The sequence below is a fragment of the Pithys albifrons genome, chromosome 7, assembly GCF_047495875.1.
Source record: "Pithys albifrons albifrons isolate INPA30051 chromosome 7, PitAlb_v1, whole genome shotgun sequence".
Lineage (NCBI taxonomy): Eukaryota > Metazoa > Chordata > Aves > Passeriformes > Thamnophilidae > Pithys > Pithys albifrons.
In genome coordinates this window covers 24,860,209-24,878,860 of record NC_092464.1, presented here as the reverse complement: position 1 = coordinate 24,878,860, position 18,652 = coordinate 24,860,209, and the positions used below count along the sequence as shown (strand labels likewise).

General features: G+C 44.2%; 3 protein-coding genes across 7 annotated transcripts in view; 1 reads left to right on the top strand and 2 right to left on the bottom strand.

Annotated features, from left to right (window-relative positions):
- LOC139674418 (probable acyl-CoA dehydrogenase 6) overlaps positions 1-2,330 on the bottom strand; it is a 76,929-nt gene extending 74,599 nt beyond the window's left edge. Inside the window, exon 1 of one of the 4 annotated variants that reach the window (XM_071560720.1) lies at positions 2,039-2,330. In XM_071560720.1, coding sequence (XP_071416821.1) covers positions 2,039-2,161 — 123 coding nt within the window. In that variant the 5' untranslated portion in view covers positions 2,162-2,330. Of the gene's footprint in view, positions 1-1,670; positions 1,970-2,038 lie in introns of those variants that run through there. The other 3 variants (XM_071560719.1, XM_071560718.1, XM_071560717.1) reach the window with 3 other exon arrangements.
- A 62-nt stretch (positions 2,331-2,392) lies between these two features.
- On the bottom strand, positions 2,393-5,843 carry LOC139674421 (guanine nucleotide-binding protein G(I)/G(S)/G(O) subunit gamma-11). Its single transcript, XM_071560724.1, has 3 exons — positions 5,707-5,843; positions 5,474-5,572; positions 2,393-2,830 (listed from the first exon to the last, which is right to left on the bottom strand). Exons 2-3 carry the CDS (start codon positions 5,567-5,569, stop codon positions 2,705-2,707), a joined length of 222 nt encoding a protein of 73 aa, XP_071416825.1. The 5' UTR covers positions 5,570-5,572; positions 5,707-5,843; the 3' UTR covers positions 2,393-2,704.
- Positions 5,844-9,045: 3,202 nt separating this feature from the next.
- TFPI2 (tissue factor pathway inhibitor 2) lies at positions 9,046-15,190 on the top strand. 2 transcript variants are annotated; one of them, XM_071560722.1, is made up of 5 exons: positions 9,046-9,320; positions 9,409-9,588; positions 10,074-10,253; positions 11,499-11,672; positions 14,099-15,190. In XM_071560722.1, the coding sequence occupies exons 1-5, from the start codon at positions 9,239-9,241 to the stop codon at positions 14,197-14,199; spliced, it is 717 nt and encodes a 238-aa protein (XP_071416823.1). In that variant the 5' UTR covers positions 9,046-9,238; the 3' UTR covers positions 14,200-15,190. The 2 variants fall into 2 exon arrangements, with proteins under 2 accessions (XP_071416823.1, XP_071416822.1); XM_071560721.1 differs by having other exon boundaries at positions 9,047-9,320; positions 14,096-15,190.
- The last annotated feature ends 3,462 nt before the right edge of the window (positions 15,191-18,652 follow it).

The following is an 18,652-nucleotide window of genomic DNA, read 5'->3' as shown; positions in this document are numbered from 1 at the left end:
AAGCTTTGGGTTAACAGAATCAGACTGGATTTGACATAAACTAGTGATGTTTCTTTTTTTTCCTATATGATTAAATTAAAAACAAATGCTACATGAGCATTTTTTAAAATACAGAACAATTAAAAAATCAGGTTTATGTTGCCTACTGTGATTTCTTGTACAATATATTCATCATACGGTTTTATGTAATAAATGCGGCGCTACCTTCCTTCTTAGCCCATGATGCAATTGTCCACGCTGAACCCAGCAAGGTAGTGCATGCTGTTAGCTGCACTTCAAGAGGTGTAGGGGGCATAAAAACAAGGGAGGGGAAAGGTTTTGTAAAAAAAATTGCTTTGTGTCACAGCAGAAAAGCCAACGCTGCATCAGCTGGCAGTAATAATTCCCCCACCCTTCATCTCATCCCTCAGTAAACAAACAGCTGTGAACATATGAAATACAATACAATGTGTGCCTTAACTGGGACAAAGAAACAGGTCTTTTAAAAATCTTCCCAGTCACTGTCTTCACAATGCCTGGCCTTGTCCTCTGTGTTTCAGGACACTGATTTTCATTAATGCACTTGTAGTAAGTACCCAGGGAGGTAATGGGGAGCAGCATGAAGGGAACAAGTTCATCAGGCAGACAGTTCTGCAGACACACAGGTATACGGAGGCTCCTTCCAGATGGGATCAGAGCAAATTTGACACTGGCATTAGCTACATCATTCTGCACTATTAATCCAGGGGGGAGAAGAGGTTTCATTTCCAGCTTCTTCTACTGATTCTTTCTCTGGCGTCTTATTTCTGTTTTGCAAAGGGTCCAGGAATTTAGATCAGTGAAACTAATTTACTAAGAAACTGACTGGTCATGCATCTCTTTCCCTTATTACTCAGGTTTCTTTTTTCTAAACAGAAAATGAACTCACAACTCCTAAAGCTCAATGAAAACAAATTAAAACAGGTCTCAGTGATAGAAAATCCTATTAATTAAATTGGTTAGGGGATATTTTAGCACTGGAAGTGTGAAAGTTAATGTTTAAAAAACCGAAACCAGAGGCAAACGTCACATGACTCAGAAATCACTATCTTTTGTACACAGTGAATTGGGGAAGAGGTGAAATTGGGGAAAAGTTAAATTTATCAACAGAAATATAAGATTCTGAAAGTAATTTTTGAAAACATCTGTGAAAGGTAAGACAGCACAGCTCCAAACTCATGTAAAAAAGAGTCAGTATCGGGCAATCCAGATGATACTGTTTAAAAAAAAAACTACAGCAGAGCACTGCAGTACCAGATAGAACTTGTAAACTTATCTACAGGTAAATCTGGGACAAGTCCTTACACCCCCTAACGCCTTCATCTGAAGTCACATAGGGTTTGCTCTTACGTGGTTGCCACAAGAACGCTGCTTACTCCTTGCAGCAGTTACTCAGCTTCAGCACTTTTCTCACCGGTTCGTAATTTAAAGGTGGATGTCTCCGAGACACCGCTGCCCCGGCCCGGTAGCGGACACCCGCCAGGGCTCCCTGCCGCCACCGTGGCTGGTTTTCAGGCTTTGGCAGGTGCTCTTGATCATACCATGGTGTTCTACAGCTGACAGTGACCTGGCTGATGGGATTACACAGAGTTCGCCAGCAGTATTGTTATTTGTACACTGCCATTTGGCATTCAATTTACACGTTACCTTACCAGAAGTGCCTCCTTTCCTCTGGATTTATGATTTAGTTTTACAGGAGCCTCCCATTGCTCCCCTCTAGAGCGGGGGCAAGTGACCGGTGGCACCCGGGGTGGGCTGGCACCGCTCGATCTGCCGGACCGAGCCCGCCCCGCTCCACCCGGGGCAGCACACGCAGGGGAGGGCTCTGCCTTCTCGCGGGTCACAGGCATGGGACACGCAGTTCCGTTCCTGGCACTGGCAGCGGGAAGTGTACTTATCTAAGCACACTGCGAGCCGTTCCGGGCTGCTCGCTGCCCTTGCTCTGGCCAGCTCTCCCTGCGCAGGGCGGCGCGGCTGGGTGCCCCACGGGCCCGCCGCTCCCCGGATCCCCCGTCGGTACCTTCCTGAGGGCTGCCCGCAGGTCGCGGTGCTGCGGGGTGTCACCACCGTGCCGCGGCCCCGAGCTGCCTCCGCGCAGGGCCGAGCCCAAGCGCACCCAGCGCCCGCCGCCCCGCAGCGCCATGGCCGCCGCGACCGGTCCCGCTCCAAAGGCAAGGCCGAGGGCTGCCAAAGCCTGTCCTGCTCCAAGAGCAAGGCGGAGGGCTGCTAAACCTTGTCCCGCTCCAAGAGCAAGGCCGAGGGCAGCTGTCGGTCCCGCTGGACCGGGTCGCCCTAGCAGTCCCTGGCCAGCCCCGCCCCGTCCCCTCCCTCCTCCCGCTCCTCTGCCCCGCAGCAAGCCATGGGAGCTCTCGGGTTACGGGCAGGTTTTCTTTAATGCCAACGAACAGCCATGAAGCGACTGACAAGCGGGCGGCGAAAGGGGCCCGCGCAGGACAGGAGCTGGCCCCGCCGGGGAGCGGAGCACAGCCGTCCCTGCCGAGCGGCCGGCGCGGGTCTCGGCAGCTTTCGGGTGGGTTTCTGTATTTTTGTAAGGAAAACAGAAAATGAAAATAAATCCGCTCCTGTGCTCGTTCAACACGGACCGGCGGCAGTGGGGACACGCTAGTGACTCCGTAGGGGTACAGGAGCAAAGTCTGCTCCGGAGGCAGGCGCGGGAGCCGTTTCCCTAAGCGATGACACAGCCTCCCTTCTCCTTGAAGGGGTTCTTGTCCTCGGGAACACCCTTCACCAGCGGGTCCTCTCCCGACCGCTCCTCGATGTAGTTCTTGATCTCTTCGGAGCACTTGGACACCTCGAGGGGAAAAAACAGAGAAGTAGCTGTGTTACGACCGGAGTTAACACAAATTGGAGGAGGAAACCTTTGAATTCACATCCTTCTTTCTCATTTACCTTCCCACCAAGCATAAAACATCTGACCACAGAGATAGCACTAAGCACATGCAGACTCAGCTTCCTTCCTCTTTTTTTATCAGGCTATGGCCTGATATTCACAGAACATGTGAGTAGCTTTGGGACTGCATATGCCACTTGGAACAGCAGCTGCTGCATAATTAAACTTACACTCTTCTTAATTAGCCAATGTAGTTTTATTAAGCTGTGGATCACACTCTCCCTCAACATCAGCATGACTTATGATCAGTGGTTTAAGGGTCAGTAACTTTCAATTCAGCTTCAAAGTATTTATGGCTTTCGTGTTTTTCCCAAGCAAAACATTCAGCAGTAATACAAATTCTTTGTGGTTCTACTATAGCAACGATGCATCTTGGATGAGAATAAAGACCTGACTGCAAAAGACAATATTCTTAGAGGTTACCAGGGGTTATTTGGAACAATAGTTAATTAAACGGCCTATTGTGTTAGAGAACATAATACACATAAACACTTTGCATGGCCTTCATAGCAAACTAGCACCGATGTATGTAAGCCTGCACATAACCTGCCTGGAGGTTATGTGGAGTAGGATTGTGTTCAGATTTTGTTCAGTGAGACACGAGCACATGAAGTAACTATCTGGGGAGATGCAGAGCACACAAACGAGCCTCACAAGCTCCAGAGGTTCCTTGTCTATGTGCATCTCTTGCTTCCTTTTCCTGTGTCGGTAGAAACTGTCCTTAGGTCCTCGAATACCTGACATGCCTGAGGACACACTCCTGCTCTGTCACGAAACTCCTCCCTTTCTACCCGCAGTCCCTGCAGTGGCACAGCTGTGCAGAGTCAGCAGCAGGAACCAGCTGTTGGCCAGGCCACTAGATGATAAATATTTCTAATTTAAGGCCTCTTGCCTTCTTTTGTAATTGTATTTTACTTCATAGGTAAAACTATAACAAGAAAACCAATTAATTCACTTACTGTATCACAGACAACAGAGCATGGCCTGTGCAAAATTAAGCTTTAAGCCACCAGAAAGAACAGAATTAATTCCCAATTAAACAGTGCATAAAAGAAGATCTAGCTGCCTTTAGACCTACAAATCTCATTGCATGTCTTACTCTTCTGTGCATTGCAAACCCTGTTCATTCAAATTGGGGCACCTTGTACTACAGTAAAGTTGTGCTCCAAAGTCTATGCAGGACCAGGCTGTCTGTGGTGACTACGACATAGGTTTCATTCTCACAGTTACAGTGCATTGGTAAAACTGACCATGCTGTCTGTGCTTTACTACAGGTGAATTAAAAACATCCATTTCCCTAAAGTGATCAGGATATTGGTTTATTTCAAAAATGTAGAAAAGTAGTAATAGTAGCAGCAGTATTATTATTGTTGTTGTTATTTCTAAACCTTTAGCTCCTGCAGTGTAAATTTCAGTTGAGTGGTAACTCTCTGAGGGATGATATTGCTATCTATAGCAGTTCGATGTCAAGCCCTCAATACTGCTGGAGCTTTAAACTATACTACAGCATTTGCAATCACAACTAAATATAACTTCGTGGCTCTTATTTTCAGCGCTAAACACCTAGACCTGCAATGTAATTAGTGTGAATAATGCCACTGATTCCCACATATAAAATATATTTTTAGTCCTAACTAGACGAGTTTATTTAGATGTAGTTTGCTTCTTCTGGCATGCAGAATAAGAAAAAAAAAAGAATGTTAGTTTCATCGTGGAGCAAGATCAGTTCTGCACGTCTTTCATCTATAGAAAATGTACAAAGCCGCAAACGTTTAACTGGAAACCACTTCACCTTTGGAAACGAACAATCAGTGCTAATGTCTAAATGTACAAGGTTTCTGCGGGACAAGGGAGGTGGGTTGCGGCTCCGCACCGGCAGTTTTTGGCTCCTGCCCTCCGGTTGGGCACTGCACAGCACGGGAAGCGGGAAGCGGGACGTGGGACGCGGGCCGGGGGAGGGAGCGGGCCCTGCTCCCCGCCGCACAGCACCTATCCCCTGGCACTGGCAGGTCCCAGCGCGTTCTATCTACAGAGAAGGGGAACACAGCGCGACGTGATTCTCCCTCGTCTGGCAAGGCTGACTTGTGTCGGCCTTAAGCTCCAGGGACTCGCGGGAAGGGGAAGCCAAGGGGTGCCAAATACACCGGGAACAGCGGCGGCCGGCGGGCCCATGCCAGCTTCTCGGAGCGGCTTGTCCCGCGTGTGCTGCGCTCCTTCCTCCCTGCTCCACAGTCACCCCCGAGAAGGACCTACGCGGCGTTAGCGCTATGCCGACAGGGCTGTCCCAAGCCCCTGACCCAAAGCGGGTGGCAGGATCCATCGGCGCAAACCGCGGCCGCCCAAAACAGCCGTGGCTCTCCGGAGGAGCGGCTCCAACAGCCTCGCCGCCCCCGGCCGCTCCGCCCGCCCGACGTGCCCCTGGCCGCCTCATGAGAACCCACACCTCCACCCGGATTGGAACGGGCTGCTCCCCGCTCCAGCCCAGGTCCCGCCGTCCGCCTCGGCGGCCGGGTAGCTTCGGGCCCCTTCTCTGAGTCCGCTCACCGGCTGCCTCTCCAGCTTCACTTCTTTCCGGAGCTGCTCCACTTCCATTTTCAGTTTGTCCTTCTCGCTCAGGTCCTCAATGTTGATGGCTGGCATCGTCTACACGGTCAAAGCGCGTAGGGAGGGAGGGAGGATAAAAGGTTACGTCTGGGCAGCGAGGGTGCCGGGGCCGGAGCCGCGCGGTGGCGGGGCGGTGGGACGGCCGCCCCCGGCCCGCCCCTGGGCTCGCTCACACGCTGCCGTCCGAGTTGCCCCGCTGATCGGCGGCGACCGCTTCTTCTCCGACGCTCCGCACCCCTTCCCCGCGCCGCTCCGGCCTTTAAACCTCCACGCTAATCCCCCCCAACCGGATTACAGACCGCTGCCCGGGCCGGCCCCGGTGCCGGGGCGTTGACACGGACCCTGCCTGCACAGGGACGTCCAGCAGTCCCGGGGCGGCCCTCGGGCAGTAAGTTCGGCCCCGCATCGCCACGGTCCCCCGCCGCACCGGTGGCAGGAGCTGGAAGCTGGAGGACCCTCCTGTGCTGACCTCTCCGGCCTCCTCTCTTTTCACCACCGCTGCGGGGCAAACGTAGCGAGGTCGGCTGGGGGTTTTGGCCTAGCGGTGAGGTCTTTCTCCCCGACACCTTCTCCTCTTCCACCTCTCGGCCATCGCAATGACTCATGCTTCTCTGTGCCACCAGCATCCTTGGGCTCTGTGTTCCTCTGACTAGCAGTCAAGGCAGTGGCAGGTGGTTTGCATGGGAAGATTCCTCGATACTTGTGCATTACAACTACAAATGGGCTGGACTGAAGAGGTAGAGAGGGAAGGATTCACTGTCATGTTAAGTGCCCGAGCAGGCAGCCAGCCCATCAGTGCCAGACATAGTAACTTTTGCTGGTAGATATGTCTGCAAAGCAGAATTGCTGTCCAGCATGAGAGAGTTCTTTTACAAAGGGTCTCTGGAAGTATAGAGTTATGACAGGTGTTGAAGGTGGAGTACTCTGTGTAAGAGAAGTGGTGGGTTCAGAAGACACAAGAAGGAGCTAGGAAACTCTTCTTCTATGGTTGTGTATAGTTTTGAGGTCTAGATCCCAGACAGGGTGCTATGCTCTTTAGAACAGGGTGGTCTCTCCCTCCCTATTTATACAGCACCTAGCATCTCTCATCCTAGCAGCAGGTTTTCTACAATGCCAATGGAGGCAGAATTCAGGACCCTTTAGAGTGAACATAGCTGCAGGCCATTAAAATGGACTTGTAGTCCTTCTGTTATCTGGAACTTCAAAGGTCCTTGTAGGCAATCACTTCTTCCTCTTTCCACCTCCATATTTTTCAATTAAATACACTCTTTTCCTCTCGCCACTCACCAGATGTAAGCAGCTGTCAGCAGTATGTAAGATTTACATCTTTCTTCTCCAGTGCTGCTCTTGTAGTGCTCTTGAGATTTGTATTCATTTTATTTTAGCCAGTTCACTAAACTCAGTTTTTCTCCCTCTGGCTAATATCTTCCCCTTCCCAGCTGTTGATACGCAATTTCTGAACCCCCATAATCTACAGTGACAGCTGCATCTCCAAATTCCACCAGCTGCTGGTTCTGAGCCAGTCAAAACAGGAGAAAGGAACTAGCCGGCCAGAGTCTTAGAGAATCCAGGGCTGTTGGGAGCAGAAACGTTGCAGTGTGGAAAGGCAGAGAGCATGTGATGAACTGGTAGGCATAAGGTGCAGGAGTGAGCTGAAGGTGGGCTCTGGCACACCACTGACATGGGTTGGATGGGAAGAACTTGGTATCCATATCTCTGTCTGTAATGGAAAGCCACCAGATAGCTGTTTGCTGATATATCTGTTGATGGCGGTCAGTAATGGACTTCCTACCACTTGTTGGTTAACTTTTATTGTATTTAATGCATTTCTGCAGTTATTTACCTAATCTGAGTTATAGCAGAGGAGAAGCTGAATAACAGCATTGATGGGAAGGTGGCTTTAGCTCATAATTTTATTTGTATGTATGTGTGCACGGAGGAAGTGGAAAATATGGGAAAAGGTATTTGCATGACAGCATTCACTTTGCTGCTATTATTTAATGTGATAATTCAATTACTTTCTTTGCAATTCCAAAAAGTAAGATGAAAACCAAAGCATATCAGTCTGGGACATTATAATAAAGAATACCATATTAAAATCACTTGAAAGTTTAAATATTAGAAAGATGGGGGTTTGTGTTTTTCTGGAAATAGAAAATATATGGGTTTTTTTTTCTTTTCTGCCAAAGGGATATAAAATTTAATATAATTGCTTTGCCTAATAAGCTGAACAAAATCCCTAAAAATGAGGACACCTGTTAGAAACAGTCATAATTATAGGATTCTGAAACATGGCAGATATATCCCATGGTGATGACTGAAACTGTACCAGGGTTTATTTTCTTGTCACTAATGCACCCACTTATCCTTTGGCAACTGCAAATTCTGAAAGAGGGAACAGTGCTGAAAAAGTAGGGAAAGAGATGCCATTCATATCCTTTCAGAAGTCACATAGGTGGAGTAGGGGTTAAATCTGCTCCTTTCTTGCCTTTATTAAAAATAAAATTATATCAGAAAACTAGGTTGTAATTCTCCATGGTATAAGAAAAGCAGAGAAACCACGGAGAGGAAGTCAGTTTCTGAAATAATCAGGGTGCTATGAAGTTCCCTCTCCTTACAGGCTTCTTCTCTGCAGGCCACAAATTTCCAGGGCCCTGTATCTCAAACCCATCGACGGCAGCACTGGCCTGCAGGGCTGGGACTCAACGTTGTTGTTATAGAGGGAGCAGAGAAGAACAATAGGAGATCAGATTAGCTTGTTATCTATGGAGCGCACGCCTAATTTGCAACCACTCTTCTCTGTTTTACTGTGTTCAATCTGGAGTAAACACTAATTAATGTAATGTCTCTAATAGATTAAAGAGGCAAAGGTGTGCTGCTCATTGCTCGTCCCTTTCTTCCCCGTTGAAGACCCCGTTGACTGGATGGGGTTAAAATCTGCAGAATAAAACAAGTCACGATATTTCCTGAAATCCATCTCTCTTTGGACTGGCCAGAGGTATCATCCATTCATCCCCTTGGGTTTCCTCAGAAACCAAGCCCTTTGACAATGCCTCAGTTTTCTCAAGTTCATCAGCGTTTTACACAACAGTATTACAACTAATTACACGTGTTTGCTTCAGTGGCACTCTCTAAGCAGCCTGTACTTGATCCGACTGGATCAGGATCTGCAGCAGGGTCACCATTTGATTTTCGGCGTCCCACCGCCCTCTACCTGGAGCATCCCAATAGGAAGCGGCCTCAGGGGGGGCGACGGCGACCGGGCGGGTAGGGAGAGGGCTTTCGCTAAGTGACCTGTCCCGGATTTCGCCGCGATTAAGAGGAAATGCTGTTTGAGCATCATCCCGTAAAGTGAGGGTGTGCGGGGGACGGGGACGGGACCGCCGTGGATCTCAGCCAACTCCCCACAGCGCAAGTCCCTCCGCGGAGCTCGCCCTAGCGACACTCCCCGCTGGACGCGCTGCTCCCCCCGACGGCAGCGGGGCGAGGAGGGGTCTGCCCGCGCACGCAGGCGCGCAGCCCGCCGCGCCCAGGTGACGGCCAGGTCAGCGGGGACCTCCTGCCCTGCTGAATCAGACCTTCCCCTCCCACTACATGCGCAAGGAGGGAGGCGGCCCGGGGAAGCCGCCTCGGTGCATATAAAGCGCTGCCGTCGGGCCGTCAAGCGCCGCTCGCTCTCGGGACTTCACTGCCGCCCGCCGCGACATGGACACAGGCCGCCGCCTGCCCCTGCCCGCTCTGCTGCTCCCGCTGGCCTGCGCCGCGCTGGCCCAGCGCACCCTCACAGGTAGGAGCGGGGGCTTGATGGGACTACCCGAGGCCGAGGCCGCCCGTGCTGGCGGTGGCCTCAGCCGCGTCGCTGGTGTCTCCTGCAGAGAAGCAGCGCGCCTGCCTGCTGCCCCCCGACGATGGTCCCTGCCGCGCCATGGTGCCCCGTTGGTACTACGACAGGCACACGCAGAGCTGCCAGGAGTTCACCTACGGGGGCTGCTACGGCAACGCCAACAACTTCCTCACCTTCGACGACTGCGAGAAAAACTGCTGGACCATCAAGAGTGAGTCCAGGGACCGGCAGTGCTCTGGGGTGGCAGGGGGCGGGAGAAGACCTGCGGGGACACTGGGGAGACTGCGTGCCCTGCGGGATGCTCTGCACCCACCCGGTGTATGGCAGAGTCAAAGAATTGTTTAGGTTGGAAAGACATTTAAGATCATCGAGTCCAATGATGTCGCTCCTGCTTGTTGCTACTTCTTGCTGGTGTCAGTTTTAGGCAGAGAAACCAGAGTGAATTGTCTTAGAGACGATATGTGGAATTTATCTAATAATATTTAAAATGTAATTTAATGCTGCACCTACTGACTAATCAATGGATCAGATTTCTTCTGTAAATCTTGCCCCACTTTATTAATAAAGAATGCAAGTGGGACAAGCTGGGATTTGCTTGCAACTGGAGTAATAATGTTTTGCCTACATTGCCACATTCTTCTGTCTATGAAGAATGAAGGGTTGATTTTACAGAAGATGAAATTATTTCTATTGCAGAAGTGCCCAAATTATGCCGGATGGAGGCTGATGGAGGACCTTGCAGGGGTCATTTAAGAAGATATGCTTTTAACTTGAGCTCGATGAGGTGTGAGGAATTTATCTACGGTGGCTGTTATGGAAATGGCAACAACTTCAGAGATTTGCAGTCTTGTGTGGACCATTGTCTGCCAGAAAGAAGTAATGGTTGTTTCAAATTTTTAATAAAATAGGTGGTTTGAAAGTGACATGAAGATGATACTTTATTTGATATTTTCCTCTGGGTATTCACACAGTGGTGTTTCTGAAGACTTGTGTGAAGCAGATGTTTATATTGTCCACTTTAATGTGTTCCTTGTCTCAGCTGTTACTGAAAGTGCAAAAATGCTGTGGCCTTAAATACACTTACAGTTACACCCAGACAAATTCTTTATTTCTAGAGAGCTGTACAGGTGTAGCTGAAGGTAAATAAGGTTTGAGATCTGTGTTGAGGCAGATGCGTCAGACGCTGTGGCAGTCATGTTCAGGGCTGTGATACTGTAATATAAAGCCAAAGTCCCTTTCTAAAATTCAGGCCTTAGAGGTGGTGTTACGTGACTCAAGTTTTTGACACCCAACAGCTCAGCTTCTGATAAGTGTTTTGCCTGATGTGATTCTTCACTGTCTCTCCATGTGAACTCTAAATAAGAAAGGTCATAATTATGAGCAGGTGGCTATAGCTAAGCATTGTCGTGAACATCAGGTTACTATCCAGTGCAAGACAGGATCTTTGAAGAAGAGAGATCTACTAGAATGTATAAAAGCTGTCATTGCTTAACCTTTACTAGCACTTGATGACAGCTATTTGTGGCTGATGACAGATTGTCAGCCTTTTCTTCAGTGAATGCTGATTTATTTTTCTCTGTTGTACATCCAGTAAGTTGATAAAGGGTCTAGAGCAAGAAAAATAAAATTTCATTAAGGTAAAACAAAACATGATTCTGTTGAGAAAAATGGTAAAATCCATTACTTCTAATGCAAGCATGAAGGCTTTGCTGGAAAAAAATCAAAGCAAGATACTGCCTTTTTATTTTTCTCTTCCAGAGGTTGTTTCACTGAAATTATTGTTGTATTCCTATATAGGAATAAGACTATGTAAATATCTCAACCATCATATGCATGGCACCACAAATGGGTAAAGCTGGTGAATTTCACTTGTGGGCTAATAATCCTGTTTTCTAGGGTGGTCTGTTTTCTCAAATTCACAACTCACAGGAAAAAGATGTAGTATGTCTCTTAAGTCATCAGTAATAGTTGTGTCAAATCACTGGGAAAAGAGCTGTTTAGACTGACAATTTGTTGCAGGGTAAATTTTAAGAAGCCAGGCACAGAGATTACATTTAAGTAATTTTTCTTTCTCTGTCTTTTTCCCCCCCCTCTTTGTCCTTTTTTTTTTTTTTTCTCAAGCTGGTCCGTTACTGTGTTATAGCCCAAAGGATGAAGGACTGTGTTCCTCCTCTGTGCCCCGCTATTACTATGATGCAAAGACTAAGTCATGTAAAGAGTTCAATTACACCGGCTGTGGTGGAAATGCCAATAACTTTGTTACTGAAATGGATTGTTACAATGTCTGTAGAAAAGGTAAGATTTTTTTTTGTATTTTGTCAATCACCTGAAGGTAAAGCAATGCACATGCAGCAACCAGTGTTGACAGTGTTCTTTTACTCACCTTGGCTTGCTATGTGTTTTTGCATTTTTGACTTGATGTTTTCAAAGTCAGGGAAAATCAAAATGGAATGCTAAATCCTTCTGGCAAAATCAAGTGTAGTGTGAGATGGTTACACGGTATTTGAATGAAGTATAGAGAAGGGCACCCAAAAACACCCCGCCCACTTACTTACCAGAACCCACAAAGAATCAATCTTCAAACTGTCTAGTACCTGCATAAACACTAATTAATGTATATTTTTATTCTGGGTATTTTTAAAATAAGATTAAAATGAGATGTGGAATCAATTTACTTTTCCTCTTAGTATTTTCAGACATTGCCATCCTACCTCAATTCCCTGCTGTTATCTCCCATTTCCCATTACTAAAGATTTCTGCTTCATCAGTTGTGCTGAGTCAACTGTTTCTGCAGCCATGGAGGAAAGGATTGGAATGATAATTGATTTTTTCCTAATGGTTTTAGTTCAACCAGCTACTGGCTGTTCTTGTGAATCAAAACAGTTGTGCTTTTACTTGTATTCATATGCTCATACCAGCTATTGCAGGTTTTAATATTCTAGTTTATTTAATGTGATAAGAAAATAAATGAGAGAGAGAGATAATTGTAATTGAGTGTTGTCCCCTGGAACACTCAGAAAGCAGACATAGTACAGTATTTTAAAAATTGATACTAACAGGGAAGTAATTTAAGGCTGTATCTAGCATTCACATTGTCTTTGAAAAAGAAAGAAAGCTAAAAGATAGCTCTGTTTTAAACGTGATATGCACAAGAGTGGAGGACTTCATATTGAAGGTGTGTAGTCAGAAGGCCTAAGCTGAGAGATGATTCTTTAGTTCTGGGCTGGAAATCCAGGGCTGGTCCAAGGATTGCACCCCAGGTACAATCATCAAAAATACAAATACTGCCTGCCAGTTAGTCATGACAGTAATATTTCTGTGGATGACAAGTCCGATTGTGTCTCTGCCATTGTAGTATTATAAGAGAGTCTTTATTAGCATGCTAAGTTTATCTGAGATGCTTGTGATTATCTAATTTGCATCTATTACTACCTGTGAAGTGGTAGGGCCAGGCTCCAGTCTGGAGCATGTAGGGAGAGAGGAGGGAGGAAATTGACCCTTCAGCATCTGGTCTCTGTACTCTGCCTCTGCCCGTGCCCAGCCAGAATCACCTGGATGTTCTTTCTTCCTCACTTCTTTTGTTGTTGTTTTGGTTTGGTTTTTGGCTGTTGTTGTTTTTGGGGTTTTTTTTGTGGAAGAAAGAAGTAAGGAAATACTGTCTGTCTGGTAACTAGAGCACCAGATAGCCAAACATACAGTATCAGTAATAAGCTTTTTCACCAACTTGTGGATTTCACAATTCAGTAAGGCTTGGTACAACCAAAGACCAAAGTTAAGAGTATAATTAGTGCTAATTAATGTTGTGATATACATATTTGTTTCTATAGCTTGGGAGTGCACAGCAATATTAAGTAAATAATTTAGACAACTTAAGCCACTCCTGTCTTGCTCCCATAATTTCATCCTCAGCATTTTTCCTGTTACTTTTTGGAGTCTCAAGTTGAATTCAGTTAACCTTCCCTGTGCAAATACATGACTGCTTGCTAATTTCATCTATAGTGTTTTAAGTGAGAAGGTTTCTGATCAATTTAATTTAAAGAAAGTTTACATTGAAAAAGAAAACATGGTTGGGTGACAGTGAAAGGACTGGGAACTGGTACTGGTAAATAAGTAGCATAAAAACATAGATTTTCTGTCAAAAGTGTTTTCTGAACTGCACTCATGCATTTTATGCAGTCTTTGTAAGCATTTCTGGAATTAACTCTGTCTTAGGCCACTCTGCAACTTCTCTGGATTTTGTGCAGAAACCCAAATCATTTAATCTTTTCATCTCCCATAAGCACTGGTTATATTTTAGCCTTTACCCCGCTGTTCAGAGAAAAATAATAGTTTAAGGTTTTTTGTTTGGTTGTTGTGTTGGGTTTTTTTGTGGGTTTTTTTTGGTTGGATTTTTTTGTTTGTTTGTTTTTCAAGAGACAGCAGTGTGTTAAGTTCCATTCTGTTGTCACTGGGTATAGACAGCTAGATAAGACTTTGTTGCCTGCTCAGGGAAAGAGAGGAATTCCAGAGTAGGACTCCAGTGCCAAAGGTGAACACATTGTAGATCTTCGTGTGTGAAAACAGGGTGTGCAGAACATGCTTTACAGTTTCTGGTATGTTTGTTATTTTTGGACAACTGCTTGAACTGCGTAACATGTGAAAAACCTCCTTCAAACAATAAAAAGCAGTAACAGTTTTGTCATGTTTTTTTTTCCTAATTGCCTTCTTTTTTTGGTTAGCAGGGACTCAGAAACCAAGAATCAACAAGCCTATGAATGCATCTCGCAGAAAAGTAATAAGAAAACTGATTAAAAAACCTCAGATGTATAACCTGAAGTCTTAAAGTTGATGTGCACTTGGATATTTGAAACACCTGCCGTTGATTCTACTTTCTTCTTTTGTAAGATAATTTCCACACAATTTTATACTGACATAGTTCTGTGTTTCAGAACTGCCTTTTATCCAACTTACTTTTTTATAAAAAACTGCATTTAATAGGAGAATAAACCTAAGTTTGGTTCTTCTGCTCTGTTGTCTTTCCAACAGTACTTTTGCCAAGACAGGTGTGGGGGGAATGTTACTACTGCCTTAGGAGAATATTTGAGCTGTTGCAAATAATTTACGATTTGAAAAATCAATTTTCTGTTAATAAAACTAAGATGAAAACAACAGTTAAAGTCTAGTGTGGAAATTTTTTTTGTTTGTTTTCATCCTTTGCTTGCTAAAGTAAAGGAACTTTTCGAAATTATGTTCAGAGTTATATTGCCCTGCCATTTTAAACACTTGGGCACTATCATTTAAATAGACTGTCCATTACAGGTAATATTCATAGTCAAGGCTTTCAGAAGCCTTCATAATAGTAGAAGTATAAACTTAAATGCAGTTCATTCCCCAAAAGAGAATTGGGAATAGGGATACTTTGTTAAACACTCTGGCAAAGGCAATGAGTAAGCTAGTTCAGTATTGAAATCACTTTTCATGACATTTTAAATTTCTGTCGAGTTTCACTTCGGATTCTTGTATGATATTAATCAGCATATTTTAGTGATTTTAATGAAGCCTTGCTGATTACATCTACAGAGGATCTTGATATTTGTCTTAATACAGTGACAGTTATAGCAGAACAGCAGAAGTTTCTGCGATTTTTTTCTGCAAAAGCATAATTCCTCTTTTGAGGCACTATTGTTTTTCTTATGGTAGGTTATGCCTATGGTGATATTGCACATTCTTTTATGTTTTGTGGTTGTCATGTCTGAATTTCAATTAATTTCACCTGATATTTTCTAAATATAAATTTGTAAGTAATATTAATAAAATGTTTTTTGGGAAAAAGAGAGCTTGTTCTGTCATTATGAGTGATATACACCAGTATGTGTGTATGGAACCTATGGAACCTATTATTTGCAAATTATGACTCTAGCAGGGTTTAGTTGTCTCTTCAATCATTTCCTTATACTCAGGTCTTTATTTGAAGAAAGCCAATAAAATTGCATTGATGTCATTCATCCCCAGCAGTTTTTGTGGCTCAGCTGGCTCTCTAAATTGCTGCTCTCAAAGGGGTACTTAGTTAAGTTGATTGTTTGCTGCTGTGTCTCTTGTTGGATGTTGCACTATCTGGGTAACATGTTGCTTGCATGAAATGATACTGGCTGTCAATTAGAAGAATTCAAGTGTCTATTTTATACTCATTTCAGAGAGGGAATATGATGGGCAAACTAGTCAAGATTTGTTTTTACTTACTGATGTTTCTCTCACTGCTGGATTTTCAATTAGAGTAGTTGGCTCTGCTTACCATCATTTTCTACTGCTGTGTTTCTGGTTCTTGGTCTCAAAAACCATTCTCATTTCAATGAATCTAGTGCTTATTGCAGATGAATGAGGATATTATGTGACAGCAAATTGTAGGTAACTAGCGACACATTTTCAGTGTTTGTCCCATGCCAAACCTCTTCTTTGGTAACCAGCCTTCAAACAGAAAGGGGCTAATCTAAACTTCCTGGGGGAGCCAGGGCACTGCCTGTATCGCTTCCCCTGGGTGGTAAATTTTGGCCATACTGTAGACCAGCAACTCAGAGTGTCCTCTGAATAATTTTTTCATACTGAACACTAATATTTGGGGTGCCCCAATTGCATTTGTTGCAGATGTCTCACCATGGCTTATTAAAACACAAGCCTCTTTTGGACATTAAAAGTTAAATGTAAACACTTTTTTTTTTTAACTGTAGGGGATGACTATGTATTAACAGCATCACTATGGGGTATAATCTCTGGCAACATGTTTGAGAAATTAGTATTTTTCCTTATCTCTTGGGGTCTTTGACTTTTATAAGAGTATCTTTGTATGGGATACAAAAGTGGAAGTGGACCTTAGATTTAAAAGGAGGCCAAAATCTGAGAGCAGCTCCAGATCAGCGGGAACTTTTTGATCTTGAAACTGGGTGCCTTGTCACATATCATGACATGTCCCGAGCAATGCAATACCCAACTAATGTCCTGGAAAGAATATATGAGTTTGGTACCCTTTTGCTTGTGCCCCCTCACGGGCTCGGGGAGAGCTGTCTTGGTGGCCTGGGCTGCCCCCAGGATGCCACAATGGCCACTGCAGTCCTTTGTAATGCAGCTGCTCCAAAGTTGCTCTCTTTTCTTGCACAAAATATAAGTGAAAGTCTAAGGGCTTACTGCTACTCAAAGAAATATCAGAAGCTGCTTTAATCCCTTATTTACTTGATATCATGCAGAAATGTCATGTAGATAATCCATAATTTTCACAAGATTTCCTAGTGAGCTGTGGAGTAGCTCACTAGGCTATAGAGTATTGTGGAGGAGAATGGAGGGGGTGATGGGAGGGGAAAGAGAACATGGAAGTTTTTTCAGTCCCTTATGTAAGCTATTCCATAGTTGTACCATATTTTCAGGTAAATGCTGTAATTTTACTTTATTTTTTCTACAAAGAATTTCAGCTGTCACTGTGCTGATTTGCTTCACATTTTTAGGTTACTCTAATATCCCTTCAGCCTGCTGTGACTTTGACTCATCTAAATAATTATCAACTACAGTCTTTTACATGACTCATGACTTACTTCCTTTTTCAGTTTGCTGATGAAACAACACTGGCCCAAGGTTGGGCCAACTGGTAGTGTTTTGCCACGCTGAAAATTAACACAGGCCATACCATCCTGCAAATTATCTTTTATTATAGTAGCCAGTGTCCAGCATCTGGTATTGTGTGTCACAGTACAAATTTCTACTCTAGAAGAGCAAAGCAGTGATTATAATCAGTTGGGTTCATGTCTTGCATGGGCAAACTGCCATTGAAACTCATGACTAGTGATTTGCATGGGGCAGTCATACCTGTCACTGAAAAGTGGCTGGAATAAGCAGATTTGAATAAACTGCATTGCAATATCACTGTTTTTAACTGCTATTATGACCCATAATTCCAGTTCATTTCTTAGTGATACCTTGCAAAGAACTATATAAAAAGCTCTATAAAAATTAAAATCTGCACTGATTTTTCATCATAGATCTGTGGCAAGGAATTGCTTCATAAAGTATTTCCAGAGTAGGAGTGTGGCTTCATCTTTATATTTCAATGGAATTTTAAGTGTCAAAAAGAGAAAAGGAAAAAAATCATAGTATATACAGCCTAATGAACATCAATGATATTTTAAAAGTAACCTATGTAAGCAAGATATGCATAAAAACATGCTGTTTGAGGTATTAGCCACTGATGTGACCATGAGCTGTGATTTCCAAATAAGTACCAGAGAAATGAGCATTCCCAGCTCATGTGTGAACTATTTGTAAAAGAAAGAGAGTTCAGGCAAGTTAAAGACTAATTTATGAAATTTAAAACATTTTATCTATTATGTGGCAATACAGCAAGTCACTTTTAATGAAGGTTCTCTTTGTACTTTCATCACTGACTATAATTTCAGATGAATATGAACAAAATTGATGCTTTCCAGACAAATCGAATTAGGTGCCTAACAGCTTTTATGTGGAGGGTTTTACATGCAGTTTCAACTCAAAGCACATCACATTGTCTGACTTGGCGGAGCTGAACTTCGAGCTGGTGAGCATACAATATTAGCCTTATTATTTTCTCAGGCCAGATCCTCATTAAAGGCCTTAATATATTAACTACAGGTTAAATGCTTTACTATATCTGCCAGCTGAATTACAATGGTTTTGCTCAGTGAACTTTCTTGGAGGGAGCATACTACTCAGGAAGTTTGCAGTATCTTTTCTAAGACAAGAATGCCTGTTTACATTTTTAAAAGCTTAGTGTGAAATGCAGTTATAAAACTCATAGTATCTGATAAATGCATATGAACACTATGGTCTATGGGATATTTTTTTCTGTTTGTAGGAAGGAAAATAAAGAGGATAAATAATACTAATAAAAGCTGATCAAAAATTCAAGAGAGTAAAGGCATTTGCTGGCATTACCAAACCGGAAAAAAGTCTTTCCATCCTCACAGTAATTTTCAACAAGGAGGAATTTTGAATTTTACTAATGTTAAAAAAGAATATTTTATAAAAATGCTCCAGCAGAAAGTAGCACAACTAGTGAAACTTTTTTCCTTTTTTTTTCTCCCTAAAAGTAGGAGGAAAATCTCATGAGAAAACCAGTTATGATACATGGTATTTACCCTCTCTCATGGATCCAGGCTGCTGCACTGGAGTGGAATGAGCCTGTACAATTCCCCCTGTGCCAGCCAGAGGGACCCTACCACTATTTCAACAAGAGCCTGAGTGAGTCCAAAAACTTCAATAACCTCCTTGAAGTGCAG